Genomic DNA, 16,740 nt, shown 5'->3' on the forward strand with positions numbered 1-16,740 from the left:
TGCTCTTGTGCAGTGTGTGGACTGTGCTGTCTCCATTCCTGTTCACCTTATAAGCCACAGACTTTTAGTATAACTCTGGGTCATGCCACTTACAAAAATGCTCTGATTCTGTAGGGCTTGGATGCATCAGTCACAGACAGGAGGAGGGGTACAGAGCATTGAGTGTATGATTTTTGTTGAGTGGATTGGGAAGGGAAAATTCTCAATATAAATAAGACCAGAGAGATGGTGATTGACTTCAGCCTGCGTCTATTCTGAGAAAGGATTCTCATGTGGTATGGGAATACGAGTAACTTGGCATCCTCAATGACAACAGGAGGACAAACACAGGGGATAAGCAGGCTTTATTTCTCTAGGAAGCCAGTATCCTTCAATTTGTGCAGCAAAAAGATGAAGATCTTTTCTCAGTCACTAATCCTGAGCACAAAGTACTTTGCTGTGGTGTGCCAGGGAGCAGCTTGGGAGCTGGTAACATCAACAGACTAAATAAATTGGGTAGGAAAGCTGGCTCACAGAAGGAGGCCACAGAACAAATTTCTGTCCAACATGGACAATCCTGACCACACACAACACTGAAATCTTAATAGTTTTTTCCCCACCCTGCACACTAAGACATGTTATTGCACTTTTTTGATATTCAGCAGGGGATCACTTCAAGTTAGACTTAAATTTACACACTTAAGTTTGTTCACTTTAATTTAGTAAGCCATTTTAAATTGTGTTTTTATACATTTAAGCTTTTATTTACACTATTTGTCTATTTATTCTTAAGTGTGCTTAATTCTCAAATTTATTCTTTGTGTTTAATTTAATTATTTAATTGTTTAATTTATCTTGAACAGCTGTAACAGAACAGTTTCCCTAATCTGGGATAAAGTACATCTCACTTTAACAATCATGTAATTTCTCTTCCCAAACGTAAAAAATATGTCACATTTAAAAGTCTGTCACACTATTTAAAAAAAATAAAAAATAAAAAAGATAAATCAGATAACATCTGCTTTCCAAAACTCATCAACCCACACAGTGGCTACAGATTGAGTATGCTGCTTTTCTGCTCAAGATTTTCTAGCTGAAAAAAGAAAAGAGAGAATACAACACAGCAGCCACAGTTTTAGTAAAGTATAGGTTAAATCTGAATATATCACAGGCAGTCAAAAAGAGCTCATCAGTGTTACTTTTAACTACATTTGCATTTGAATGTCATTAAAGTAGGGAGCGTGGGCTTTATGTGAACCTTCCAGTGACTGTAGAAATAAAGCAGGTGAGTGGCAGTTTATGTGGTGCTTTCTTAGCGGGTAGTAGCTGTGAAACAGCAGCAACAATGTGTGACACATGTAATGCTGAGCTGCTGAAAGCTGTACTCACAGGCAGACAAAGGCCTGTCTTAGTTTTTATGTGTATCAGAATGGATGACAACGTGCGGAAGCATAGAAGACGAAGAGACTGTAACTACCATGGATCATCAGGTCAAACCATTTTAAGAACTGAATGGGTTGCCCCCAGAGAACATGGCCTTAGAGGAAGTGAGTCAGAGGAATGCAACAAGCGGCTTATGCAGCACCAGCCTATCAACCTGTACTTGGAGGAAAAAGCTGCTGCCGGTGTGTTTTCTATAAAATTGCCTTACCATTGACCAACTTGTTTTTCATTGGAACAACTCTGCCTCCAAAAGCGTTTGACAGCTGCAAACTGTGTTTTGCCTCATTCAACTTGAACTGACGACGCTGTTCATAGGGGAGGTGGATGTCTCCGACTCCAGTTTGTTAAGATCTCTTGTGATGCCTAATCTTCGAAGTCCAGTAGCATTGTGTCTGCTGCCATTGCTTTATGTCTATCTGCCATTGCTTTATTAATTACTAATTTGCAGTCTCAAGAAACCTTGAAGCTGGAACTTTTACTGACAGAACAAGTTCCAGATACTTTTCAGGGAAAATCACCTAAGAATAATAATATTTATAATGCAGAGATCACAGAGAAGTTACTCTGGTATTCGGTTAGTAAAGACTTCTGTTGTTCCAGACAGTTATTCACAGTTATTCACTAAACCATGTCCAGCACACAATTCTGATATTGTTCAAGTTGTGTCAGATGTCATACACTCGTACACTTTCTGTACTATGAAACTCAAATAGCCACAGAGAGTTCCACGCAGCATGTTTTAAAGTACTAGAAAATGCCCTGACTGCATTCTTTAAGATAAGGCTGTTTTTTGGGTTGTTTTTTTTTTTTCTTAATGTCACCAAATCCCATTGAAACACCAAAAGCAGTATCTAACAAATATTTTGTATAACTAACACCTGTTAATTTTCATCTGAAGGATCAACATTGTTATTGAGCACACATTTACTCTGGATAGTTTGATGGTATGAAGAATATGAGCAATTTAATTCGATAATAATTATCTTCATGTCTACAATGATTGTCTAGTGACATTATGTTTTTTATGTTGTGTTAATGGGATTTTTCAGATGTTTAATTAATATGTGCTAAAAGTAAATACTAAAGAAAAGGGTTACAATCAAAACTTGCTTGCTTGATAGAAGTGTGTATACCTAAATATTCAGTGTTGGGAAGGTTACTTTTAAAATGTATTCCATTACAGAATACAGAATACATGCCCCAAAATTTATTCTGTGACGTATTCCGTTACGTTACTCAATGACAGTAACGTATTCTGAATACTTTGGATTACTTAATATATTATCGTGGTTTTTACAACAACGTGAATGTACTATTGCTGTGTGATTTATTACTATTACTGAAGGTCCGTGACTCCGAACTGTAGTAAAGGGACCTCTGACTAATATGGCGGGGTGCCTGTCAGCTCGTAGCCGAAAAATAGCTTTACTTTGTTGTGTGGGTCAACTTTTCTTGCGAAAGACAGAGGCAGGCGTTGAAAGGCTGCTCCAACAGAGCTTATTGTTTTCGGAGGAAAACACGAACACAGTGTACAGTCGAGTCTTAATAGCTTACTTACAACTGGGCTCGTCAGGCACTCTTCTTGGCTGCAGTGGTTATTATTATATTTACATGCTTCCAGCTCCCGTTTTTCCTCGATGACAACTCGTACCTTTCCACTCCCCTTTTTCTCCCTCCTCGCGCTCACAGACCCATAACGTGTATGGCAGTCCATTCTCCCTGCAGCACGGACTACACTGCCCATGATGCTACATTCTTTAGAGCTATGCTTGTAGCATTCTGCCTGTTAGCTTAGCACAACAACAACAACAACAAAAAAGCGCTCTCTCACCCAGGAAACACACAGTCGCAGAAAGAGAGAGCGAGCGTCGCCCTGTAACCATGGCAACCATAACGCTGCCGCCTGGAACAACAGAACGTAGCTGTCAAACAAAACCCAAACAGTCCTGACCCGCGACAAAATGAAACGGGAAAGTACCGCAGTGTAATCCATTTATTTCAACAAAGTAACTGTATTCTGAATACCACCTTTTTAAACTGTAACTGTAACGGAATACAGTTACTCATATTTTGTATTTTAAATACGTAACGGCGGTACATGTATTCCGTTACTCCCCAACACTGTAAATATTAGCCACGATTACGTCGACTATCAAAATCGTCGATGACTGATTTAATAGTCGACGCGTCATTTGAAGCTTTGTAAGATCCCAAAAGACGCAGGAATAAGTAGCAGGATTTAAGAGTGTAATAATGGACTGAAACAGAAGATGGCAGCACTGCATATACAAGGATGCCAGCTGCCGTTAAACCCCGAAGAAGAAGTAGCTCTGTCCCAGAATTCATAGCGCAGCCCTGCTTAGTTTCCAACAATGGCGGCAGCTAGTTAGTTTTAATATTACTCTTATTATTCTTTCTGGGTCACAAAATAAACGTTTAACATATTTTCAAGCGAGAATGTAGCTGTGTAAACCTCAAATATCTGCTCAGTTTATCAGGACACCACATATTTTCAAAAGCGCTCCGATGTTTTCGGAGACGTCTGTTACCCACTAGCTCGATAGCTAGCCGGGGGCAAGGCTCACTAGAGCCGTGAGAACACCGGACTCCCGGCAAATCGTTTTTAAACCCACCGCCGTCTTTCGCTACTCAGGTTAAACATGATATATGAGTCACGTAGATAACTTAAAAATGTTACTGTTTGGCTTTTTGTAGTATTTTATTTGTTCCTGAGTAAATCTGCTTGGCTGAGATTAAAGTTATAGTTTTTACACAGCTGAATAAACATCAAGCAGACAGCTGATTATCAGAAGTGTGAGATGCTCGAGAATATACTCCGGTGTCCTGTTATATTTTAGATAGCAAGGAGTTTATTAAACTTCACCAAAACAATCTGCAAATTTTATTAAAATGTAATAAACTATCATCTTGTCTTTATTTTTAGTTAGCACATACCTTAAACACTTAAAATTGTAAGCTAATGATAGTTATATAAGAGCAGATGCAACTTTGTTAAGAGTTGACAGAAATCTCTTGTCATGTTTTAACTCAAGGATACTCCTTGGCCACACTGGCATACCCTCCCCCTTTTAGCATTGATTTCTAACATGATGAACAACATAGGCTTACAGAGATCCACATTATGAGGCAGTCTCACAACCTTGATATGAATTTGCATGCTATCTAGGACCCCTTTTTTTTCTTTTTTCACTGCCTATCTTAGCTGGCATGGGTTAAGAAATGGTAAATGGTAAATGGCCTGCATTTGTATAGCGCTTTTCTAGTCCATAGGACCCCAAAGCGCTTTACACTACATTCAGTCATCCACCCATTCACACACACATTCACACACTGGCGATAGCAAGCTACATTGTAGCCACAGCTGCCCTGGGGCGCACTGACAGAGGCGAACTGTGCTTGGGGTAACTAGCTCAGTGTACTATGTAGTATAATGAAAGATGGACCCAGTGTGTCATAGCATGTGATAGTGTGACGTCCCTGAATGCTGCCTAGAGTCACTATGTGATATGGCGGGACAGAATGGGTGTCTTAAGAGTATTTGGTTTAGCATAATGCCTACTTCTTTTACACCATTGTTCTATGTGACATAGGACTGACATTTCAGCTGTTGTGATTTGGTGCTATATAAATTTTAAAAAAATGTATTCCCTCCATGAATCAAAACCTTGGTGGAGGGGTTTGTGTGCCCCAGGGTTCCCAGGAGCTATGTTGTCGGGGGGCTTTTGCACCCTGGTAGGGTCACCCATGGCAAACTGATCCTGGGTGAGGGACCAGACAAAGACTAATTCAAAATACCCCTATGAGTATGCATTGACGGAACTGTTCACGCTGCCAGGATAGAGTTATCAGGGCCTCGCCCTGGAGCCAGGACAGGAGAGGGTGCCAAAGGGTAAGCGTGTGGTGCTGGTGGGCACAGCCCTAAAGGGACATGGGTCCCATCCTGAAGGCCCACCACCCACAGGGGGTCAGGTGCAATGTTTGTTGAGCAGAGGCCCTGGCGAACATCCCTGACTACCAAAACTAGTGATTGGGACATGGTGAGTTGGATCAGGTGGTGTGGGAGGATGCTGGACAGACCTGGCACACCTAAGTATATAGTGACACTACTCTAGGAATGCCTGGCAGAGGCCCCAGTCCCCAAGATCTTTTCTAGGTGTAGAATTGGAAAGGAGGTTTACCCTAATTGGAGAAGTTTAAGTATCTCAAAGTATTGTTTATGACTACATCTGACTACAATGTCTTCTGGGTGTTTTTTTAAATCGACCACAGTCATTTTATTTTTTCACAGTGGTAAGGTTATGTATATTTTCAGCAGGCAGTACGTGGAACCAAAGGGTACATATCTCTGTACTGAGGCAGAGTAGTAAGCCTAAGCTGGATAAATCACAAAACATTCCTTCAAAATGGTTGTTAATTACACACTACATTCTTCTGCAGACTCCAGGGGTTTGTGAAATATGAGTGAGAGATACAGACAGACAGCAGTAGGGGGGAGATTGGTAGAGGCTAGACAGAAACTAAGAGATGAAAGAGAAACTTTGTGGTAACTGGTTCAAGATAAAAGCTTAAAATCTATCCTTAGTCCTATAAGATGAAGTAAGTGATGGACCAACATAAACCCACATACAGGATGATACTGAGACAGATTCAGTGAGAGAGTGAGGGAAATACACTGTTAATTCACCACATCTATTTCAGAATTTAGGGTCATTTACAGTTTCTATGTTACAGATCAGTGTAAACCATAAACTCATTTAAAAGATAACAGAAACAGCAATATTTGACTTGCTTTTTCATCCCTACTTCTATTCTCAATTTGTCAAGATTTCCTGGAGTGAAAATTAATACCAGAAACACAACTTGCACTGTTTCTGTTCAGTCAGATGGAAAATCTAGTGCTCAGCATGAACAAGTGTAGTAATATAAGCATGAGATGTTGTGTAATGACCTCTGCAGGAAACATACTCTAAAGACACTCCTGAGTAAGACCACCTTGTTATGTAAAAAACTGGCATGTTAACACAGCTTTAGACTTTGGTTGGAAAATTTAAATTTCAAAACCTCCACTCATCAGTCTATTGGTGAAGAAAATACTAATGAAAATAGCAGGATGTGCATTAGTGTTCATTTCAAGTTTTATACTTCTACCTAATTAACAGAAATGTTCACGTTTCATTATACAAACCAATTTTTAAACCATGTGTCAACTTTAATAATTCTTTTTCACTTACTGCAACCGATAAGTTACCACTTATTACCTCTAGTATAGACATCAAACAATTGGTCAACTGTCCACACAGAAGGTCAAAAATACATAATTAAAGAAAATGTTTCTTGAGCACATGAGGAGACAGAAGATAAACATTATTAATTGAAGACATCAGATTTAAAAACAGGCGTTATTGTGATGTGGACTTTTCAAAGCTCCACCATGCCAACATCTGAGGTCTAAAGAGGCAAAAACAGGCCAAGAAACGGAAAAATAAAGTTGTTCAAAGAGGAAAGATAAGAACAGCATGGAAAAATTTGACAGCATATGCCAAAAATGCTCTGGCAAACATGTGCAAACATGTGCCAGTAGCAAATATAAGGCCAAATGCGGGGTGGTAGCTAAAATATGTTTTTTTGAATAAAACCCACACAGAATTCCCATTCTCAATCTCCTTTTCAGCTCAGCTCTACAGTGTTTCAGCATCTTTCAGCTCACTCCTTTTCACTTTTAACACAAACTAGAGATGGGACGATGCCACTTTTTTTATGTCCGATACCAATACCGATATCATAAATTTGGATATCTGCCGATACTGACATGAATCCGATATAGTGTATTTTTTAATCAATAAAAGTGTTTTTTTTTTTATATCTTGCTGCATTTTGTATAAGTTCATACTCAAGTTTAAAAAAAACCAAAAAAGCAAACAAACACTAAAGCTATTCTGTTAAACCTGTATGCAAAAAATACACTGCACCCAAAATATTTCATAGTTCAGCAAGCAAGCTAGTTTGCATCTCTTTCGTCCACTTTTGTCTGTACGCAACGTTACTCTCCACCTCGCCTCTCTCTTGCACTGAACACAACTCCCCCTCCCCCATCGCTTCACCTGCAGGCAACGACAAGATGGACACGGCAGCTATCAAAGATTAGCTGGTCGGTAAAAAGAAAACATTTGGAGGTTACCATTTTAGTGCTGTTAGCATTAATCTTGTTAAAATGACGTTAATGCCATAATGCGGCGAATCACCGTTAACGAGTTACCACGGATCGCCCCGTGCCTGGGGCTGGATGGCGTCACTCGAGGCTGTCAGTTTCACAGTAGTCTTTGTTATTATGCTCAGCGTCTTTAGTTTACATTTCGACTGCACAATTGTGAGCTTTTTGTTATGCACAAAAACAACATTTTTTTTTATTTATGGATTATTATTTTAATAAATGCTGATAATTTATTTCTGAGTAATCTTTCATGTACATCTACACTGTATGTTACTACAGAGATGTGTGAGATCTGGGACACAGCTTTGATAAGAACTCTCTTTTTGTTCTTACTTTATGGCTAAAAAAAAAAATCGAGATATATATCGTATATCACCATCCAGCTAAAGAATATTGAGATATGAATTTTGGGCCATATCGCCCAGCCCTAATACGGAGCTAATAAACTTAAACCCTACACCTTCCACCCTATTCTGGTATTTTAAAGAGTAAAGAAATATTAAACAACCTAACTAATAGGGTTGCCAACTCCCAGCAAAAAAAAAAAATAGGGAACCACCCCCCGCCTCGTGATGCTTAATCGACGTAGTCAACTTTAATTTAATGCACGTGTAAAAAAAATTTAATAAATAAATAAATAAATAAAAATGCACAGAAATCAATTATTTTTCTACAATAATTACATAGATTCAACATCTTTCTTCAACAGAATTGCAGACTGCACAGATGGTTCCCAAAGGAAAAAGTACTATAGCTGACTAGGGTATATTAGACTTAATAGTTACTATATACAGTAACGGACACACATTTTACATCAGATTAAAACTTTGGGTGTAAGATTCAGATAATTATTTATTAAAAGCTAGACATTTTAAATGAGAATAAGAAAGAAAAGTATTTCTTTGTGCCCCCCTTTTGCCCCCCTGGCAAAACTTTGCTAGATCCGCCCCTGCACAGTTACCAGCTATCAGCTACGTAGAAAAGGATCCTGGTGTAGAATTTATTTAATATTACTTTCTAACAACAGCGTATCAAGCTTAAACGTGCTGCTGTTGTTTAGCCGCTGGCTTCCTCTTTCAGGCACAAAGTGGGCAATAAACAAACAAAAGAGACGGAGTCATGAAAAGCCGATCAGCTGATCAGTGATCAGTTTCATGATTGAAGTAGCAACAGGAGAAGGAGAGAGAGAGAGGCAGTCGCTCCATATATCAGTTGTTAAGCTTAACGCTGGAATGCTTTACAAACATTCAGAGATGAACTTACACACTTGCTTTACTTCTCTCTGGGATAATGGGATAACTTTCTCTGAGATGAAATGCCAGTTTGGTAGCGAGGCTCCAAAATGCTCAATTAGACACGTCTCACACGCCACAGCCGCTCTATCACTAACGCATACTGCTCCGACGTGCTAAGGTTATGAGCTGAGTTACACCATGTCGCAAGTTTTCTAAGGTGCTTTAGTGATATTTAATGGATCGGATTAATTTTTTTATTTCTCTCCTATATCAGATCCAGTAATTTAGGTCAGTATCGGACAGATACCAATACGTAATATCGGATCGGCCCATCTCTAACACAAACATATGACTTTGACACCCACAATGCCATTGTCTGGGCTCATCCTGTGTTTACTTTTTCAATATTTAACAAAAAAATCTTTTTATTTATTGATATATTAGCCAAACTTGTCAGCATTCATAGTGGCAGTATGAATAGCCATTCATGTAAACTTACAACTACATTACTACAACATCTATGAAAACACTGATCTTTCCAACTTCAAGAGTTACGCACAATCTGTGGCCCTGCTCATAATAGTCAGCTCTTCGATGATGACTGACTTATACCTTAGCAATGCTGCCAAACCAGCGGTCTTTCACCTTCTTTCAAAACACAGAAATAAAGGAGAGGATCTTCAGACACCCACCAGATTTAGATTTAATGTGAATTCAAAAAAGGCAAACAAGCATGAGTGTGCCCACATGTCAAAGCCTTTTCAGTTAGAATGATTTGAATTACAAATCTCTTCACAAATGTAGCTCAACTTCTAACGACGTGATTAATTGTACATATGAATACAAAGCATTTTACTGTATCTTAAAAATCTCCGCATCTTAGTTTGGCTCTGATTTTTTGCTTACCTGTATTATTAAATCTTCACTGGAAGTTAACCTGTGGCTCTGACTGTCACACATGTCTGGGGTTGTCCCGTATTGTTGCTATAACAATGATATCACAATGACACTTAAAATAGTTTATCAGTATTATCGTGGACAATATGCTATAGTACAGCTCTAGCCTCTACCAGGCAGAGCAGCAACTATTCTAAGATGTTGGAACAGAGGTGGCAACTGACTGAAACTCTGTCTGATTTATGGTAACAATACCTAAACCTCAAGACAATCGAAGAGCTTTTGCCAGTTCCTCTGGTAGGATCCACTGAGTCTTTGAATGTGCCACTGTCTACTTGAGTGGTTAAAGTTGTAACAGTCTCTGGCCTGCCTCCTCTTATCAGAGGGCCTTTGAAGTCCACTGTGGCAGGGGTGGAGCAGTGGGTTCAGGGTGTGGTGTCAGGGGAGGCTAATACACATAGTTGACCTTTATCATCTGATCACATCTCCCCATTTGAGCATCTGCAACAGGTTTCCAGCTGTCTTCTCAGCTGCTGCAGAAACTGTTCAAAAATAAAAAAAATAAAAAAAACCTCCACATGTAATAAAGGACCCATGTGTGCATGGGTAATTTATTGACACATTGGTGCCAAAACCCAAGCTGCAGTGTGGTGGACCTGCAATCAGCCAGCTGAGGCGCAGGCCCAGATGGTGGCCGAGCTGACATGCAGCAGGAGCAGGCTGCAGTGGTTTGCCACCAGTTTGAACAGCTGCAGGAGTATGAGCCCTGAACAAAGGTGTTGGACAGTCTGGTTGCTTAGGCTGGTCGCTGGCGTCACTGCAGTTCACACCGGGCCCACGAGTATGCCTCGGCGGAAGGAGATGACCTCCAAAAAATGAAAGTCAACACGTTCCGGACCTAATCACCGCCTCACTGACCAGTCAGAAAAATAATTGACAGATTAGTTGACTACCAAGTTAAACTTTAATTGCACCCTTACTTAATATAAAAGCAACTGAATGCCTTCTAGCCAGAACCACACAGTGAGAGTAGTTCCACTGAAAGTCTCAGTAAAAACTCATTTCAATGTGCTAACATTTAGCACGCTGTAAATTAATGCCCAGTATGCTGCCAGTAACAACAAATTTGGCCTTTAATGTGTTTGTTAAAAGTCCCTAGCACATGCAGTATTTCAATTTGTGGTTAAAAAAAAACAAACGAAAAACAAACGTTCATCTGTTATTCCAGGAGTGGGTTTGTGTAATGTGTTATTATTACCCTGCAACACTATTTATATTCTGAAATTGTTTTTGTGATCAGTAGGTTGATAGGGTTTAACTAAAAATATACATATAAAGCTATCAAGCAAAAAAAAATAAAGTTAAAATCTTGTGGGCCAATGAAAACGTGGAGGAGAGGTAAAAACAAAGAGGAGCTAACAGGAAACTGGTAAAGATAAATGACAACAAGATTCACTGGAGAGGCTGACTGGGAATCCTTCCTTCAAGACCAAGCCAAATGTAGTAAGTCAAATGAATCAGGGAAGGATGATACACAAGTGTGCATTATAATGTCTCACACACACACACACACACATGCACACGCACGCACACACGCACATTCCTTGCAAGGAGTTAAACATGTTTTTTCTTCTAGATCACATATTAGAACACGTGTCAAACTTAAGGCCCACCAGCAAAATGTGGCCCGTCATGTTATTTTATGTGGCCCATGAGAGCATGTGCATGATTGTCTTAAAATAAGTTTACTATATGGTGTTTAAAAGCGCACACTGACTATAAACTACATCTCCCAAAATGCATTTGGATTGTTTGAACCCTAATGCCCCCGGTAGCAGGGGCAAGAGGGAGAACTTCTAGTTTGACGTGATGTACCACCAGATCTGATTTTTAAAATACAGATGTGTATGGTATCCACAGAAACATCAGAATCTCAGCTAAAAGCTCATAAAGCCATTTCAACGACCACCAAACAGCAAAAACAGCAAACAATTAAAGAGCAGGTAAACAGATTCTGCAAAAAGATCTTACTTTGGCTGTCTTGCTGCCACCACGATAAAATTGCACTTCCTTCACGGCTCTACCTCTCAGGAAAGTTTATGTTTTTCACTTTCTACAACAGAAATCTGTTTGTTTTATGACTACAGCTAAAAAAGAACAATATCAACAAAAAAATTGAAAGTTTGAGCAATGACCTACCAGAATTTTAAGAGCTTTTTCTTTAACATGTAGAAAAACAGTTAAATAGGCCATTTGTTTACACTCACATAAGAGGAGTTTCACTTGTCTGGTCTGCTTAAGATCAAATCGGGCTGTATGTGGCCCACAGTGTACAATGAGTTTGACACCCCTGTCTTAGAAGAAAAGATACCTAGTAGGGAGCGCTCCAATAGAGGCTCCAATATTCATTACGCTTCATAGCTTAATATATAAATCCCATGGATGAGCTCCAAAGCAATGTGTAAAACTGTAGGAAACAACAGCAGTCCTTCTTCTATAGGCTCAGTGGGCACTGCAAAGTTGCACGTGAACATGAACTAGTTCTCCATCTGGTGAAGGTTCAACTTAAAGTAACCCATGGCAAGTTTCCAGAAAATAATAAGAAATAGCAGTGCCAGCTGCAGTCCAGCACTGTGGAGTTGGAGTTTGCCTCACTGACAACAGCTGAATGACTTTAAGGACTGCCACCCGAGCAGCATTGTCAGCCTCAAGGAAACAGAAGAAAGGAAGAGCTTGGGGTAATTTACTTGGACAACATTGCTCAGTTAAAGTCTGAGCAATCAAAAATCTGATTATGTTAAATTTGGTGCTTAGCAGCAACTAGCAAGGGAAAGAAAACGCAAGAAGCCAGTCTGTCTTGAAAAGGTTGACAGCAGGGATGACTTGGTGAAACTTCTCAGAGTAACAGCCAGAGCTACAAGAGAAACTCATCATTGCAGCTTACAATACCCTGAGATCACATGACTTCATGCCACTGCTCAGCATTTATCTCTGCCACCTCACCCTCATCAGACACAGTGAAAGGCCCCCCACCCAGACCCACACACACAAACACCCTTGACCCCTGTGACACCTGCCTCCATTGGCTCTTTTCTGTGGCTAATTTGAAAATACCTCTTCCTAATCCCTACTGCTACCCACCCCTGCTGCCCTGAAAAATGTTCCCTTCCTCTCCTCCAGTTCCTCTGTTCATTCAGTTCAATCTGTGTTGCTGGCAGCTTTTTGGTGGTGTATTAGTCCAACTATTGCTGTAACACTCAACAGGTATGTATGCATGATCAAGGGCGATTGTGGCTCAAGAGTTGGCAGTTCGTCTTATAATCGGAAAGTTGCCGGTTCGAGCCCCGGCTTGGACAGTTTCGATCGTTGTGTCCTTGGACAAGACACTTCACCTGCCGCCTAGTGGTGATGGTCAGAGGGGCCGATGGCGCGATATGGCAGCCTCGCTTCTGTCAGTCTGCCCCAGGGCAGCTGTGGCTACACCTGTAGCTGCCTCCACCAGTGTGTGAATGTGAGAGTGAATGAATAGTGGAATTGTAAATGCAATCCATTATTATTATAATAGCAATTTAACACAAGCCAGTTAAGATCCTCTATGTAAAAAAAAAAAAGATGCTGGTTCATGAACCAATGCTTGAAATCAAGTGTTTCTGTGTTCCTTGACCTGAGATGCGGGGAAAAAGTGTTGAATCAAGATGAAATGAACTATATACACTGATCACGCACATTATGACCACCTGCCTAATACTGTGTTGGTCCCCGTTTTGCTGGCAAAATCTCTCTGACCCATTAAGGTATGGACTCCACAAGACGTCTGAAGGTGTGCTGCGGTACCTGGGACCAAGATGTTAGCAACAGATCATTGAACTCCTGCCAGGTGGGGCCCCCATTGATCGGACTTGTTTCTCCAGCACATCCCACGGATGCTCAATTAAATGTCTATGGGATCCAATCGATATCTGTGGAATCTGGGGTATTTTTGGTTTGTGGCAGGACACGCTATCCTGATGAAAGAGGCCATAGCCATCGGAAAATACTGTTTACATGAAAGGGTGTCCATGGTGTGGAACAATGTTTAGGTAGGTGGTACATTTCAAAGTAACAGCCACAAAACCCAAGATTTCTCAGCTGAACGTAGCCCAAAACATCACACTGCCTCCACTGTTGCTTTCGGTTGTGGACAGAGGTCAGCATGGGACCGGTCTGCCACTGTGCGGTCCCATGCGCAACAAACTACAATGCACTGGGTATTCTGACACCTTTCTATCAGAACCAGCATGAAGTTTGTCAAATCAATTGGACTGGCCCACGCAAGCCAGCCTTCACCCCCACATGAAATCAATGAGCCTTGTCCCTGTCGCTGGTTCACTACTGTTTGCCACTGTCCCGGGGCAGGGATAGCTCAGTAGGTAAAGTGGTCGCCCCATGATCGGAAGGTCGGCGGTTCGAATCCACTTAACGGCTACCCTGAGGTACCCCTGAGCAAGGTACCGTCCCTACACACTGCTCCCCGGGCGCCTGCTTAGTGGGCTGCCCACTGCTTCACTGAGTGAATGGGTCAAATGCAGAGAAAAACAAGTAATTTCCCCATGGGGATCAATAAAGTATCCATTATTATTATTATTAACATAGCCCACCCACAAATAGATGAAGAGATCATTTGTGTTTCAAAAAAACTTGAATATTCTTGTCCATTCAGTTACTTGTGCAAATAAATTCTCTGCAATATGCAAAGACTTCAACTTGATTTAAAAATAAAAGTGAACTTTTAGGCTAACAAACAATATCCCACATACCGTAGAAGAGAAGAAGCTACTTCTGGCTGCTCACAAGAGGTCACCACAGTGGGTTGCTCCCTGAGTTTGGGATTTGGCAGAAGTTTATGTTGGATATAGATAGTTGTCAACAGAAAAACAGCTGTACCAGCGTGAACAGCTGGGATAGTTAGTATTGGTGTTAACTCTTATGATGAGCAGTTATTTCCTTTAAGAGACCAGTAAATAAAGTTACATGTGAGACTTACATTATTGACTCCTCTAAGCTTTCACTTTATTCTAGGTCTCTTAAATACTAATACTAAACTAGTCAAAGTCTGAATGGCTGCAAATCATAAACTTGCTTTTCTCCTGATTTTTGGTCCCAGAATCTTTAAGAAAACAGGGGCAAGAGAAGACAGAGAGAGATCACCAGTCCATCTTTCATCCATACTAACTTTCAGTTGGACAACAGCGGGATTATTTCATAGTCTTTAGAAGTCCACTCCCACCCTAGCTTAAAACACAGTTAAAGAATGCAACAACAAGGTTTTCTTTCTATATTCACTCTCGATTTTACTTTTTAGATATTGCTGTATTGTTCGGATACACATCTTCATGCATGAGTGACACTTGTGTAGAGTTCTGTCTATTCTAAACTAACAAAATGTCAGTGAAGACAACTGTCTGCATTCTTAAGCAACAGGAACCAGAGTCACATAGGAAACCCTGCACCTCATTCCTGATCCCTTCATGAACGCAAAATGAATGAGATATTCAGCTGATCACGTTAATCCCTAAATATCCACAGCATGAACAAAGTTGATAATATACTGTGATTCAGTGGGAACGCCATCTCTGAGTCACTGGACGTCCTCAGTGACTGCATCAGCTGAAACTTTACTGTAAGCAGAGACGTGCGCTCCTTTCAAACAGCTTCACACTCACCGGCTCATCCAGCTGCTCCTGCTCGTAGTATTCATAATAGTCGTTGAGACTCAATGCGCTGCCGAGCGTGGTGTTGAGAAGGTATGCCAGTAAAAGAGAAAATCCTCGTAAGTGCATGTTTATATGAGCAACTCCTGAAGTGTTTATGATCCGAGAATCGTAAAAAATGTGGAATTTAAAAAAAAAGACAGCTCCCCAGTATCTGCGCTCCCCTCTTTCTGTCGCTGAAAACACACGCTCGCTCTCTCTCGCTCTCCTTTGTCTTCTTGGCAAGGTCCAGTACTTTCTCCTTGGAGGGCCTGTGTGTGTGTGTGTGTGTGTGTGTGTGTGTGTGTGTGTGTGTGTGTGTGTGTGTGTGTGTGTGTGTGTGTGTGTGTGTGTGTGGATGAAAGCCCGGTCACATGGAAACTGATAAATCCGGAGGGTCAACAGAGGCTGTCCCGGCAATTAAGAACGCCAAAGGCGCACAATTACAGGAAAATAGGCTGCCTTCAAAATAAGAGCATACTAGTAACCACGTCTCTGAAAATACAGCTCAGAGGATGGCAACAGTAATCGATCATTTCTACTGACTTCTGTCACCTGGGCCCTATTTCAGGAAGCCGGTTTAGAGCAAACTCTGAGTAAGTATACCCTGAGTTAACGAAAACTCTGGGTTTTCGGTTTCACAAAGCGAGTTCAGCTGAAGCCTGAGTGAGTCACTATGACGACACACGCCGTGAAGCTAACCTGCCCCCTAGCAGGTTTACTACAACTAACCCTGACTGTCTCCGCCCCTTTGTCGGAAACCTGACAGTAGGAAGTGTCGGACATGGCGTGTCCCTTCCTTGAAGAGCCAGTAGATCGTGAAGCCCAAATTCTCCGCAGAGCTCTCCGCCGGGAGAGAGTGATCAGAGCGCGTTTGGACATTTTATCATTTCCTGATGATTTTCTGTGCGAACGTTACCGTTTCTCAGCACAATCTATAAGTTATTTGGATAACATCCTCAGGCCATATATTACGCATGTGACACATCGCGCACATCCTCTCAGTACATATTATTTGTATTGCACTTCGGTTTTTTGCAAACGGGAGCTTTCTGTATAATATTGGTGACGCTGAGCACCAGGGCCGTTGCTAGCCATTTGGGTGCCCTAAGCACAAATGCTTTATGGTGCCCCCCCCCCCCCCACCACTGAAAAAAAAAAAAAAAAACATTAATACTTTTGAATTTCTCAGTGGAATTTGTTTAATTAAATAACAACAAACATG

General features: G+C 40.9%; 1 protein-coding gene across 1 annotated transcript in view; it reads right to left on the reverse strand.

Annotated features, from left to right (window-relative positions):
* Positions 1-16,446, reverse strand: part of vegfc (vascular endothelial growth factor c) — a 102,071-nt gene extending 85,625 nt beyond the window's left edge. Inside the window, exon 1 of the mRNA XM_086294608.1 lies at positions 15,489-16,446. Within this exon, the coding sequence (XP_086150734.1) occupies positions 15,489-15,605 (117 nt within the window). The 5' untranslated portion in view covers positions 15,606-16,446. The remainder of the gene's footprint in view (positions 1-15,488) is intronic.
* Between the last annotated feature and the right edge of the window lie 294 nt (positions 16,447-16,740).

Source organism: Aulonocara sp. 'chitande type north' Nkhata Bay, linkage group LG6 (genome assembly GCF_057382095.1).
Source record: "Aulonocara sp. 'chitande type north' Nkhata Bay isolate Kocher_YH1m ecotype deep benthic linkage group LG6, A_spYH_male_GT1.1, whole genome shotgun sequence".
Lineage (NCBI taxonomy): Eukaryota > Metazoa > Chordata > Actinopteri > Cichliformes > Cichlidae > Aulonocara > Aulonocara sp. 'chitande type north' Nkhata Bay.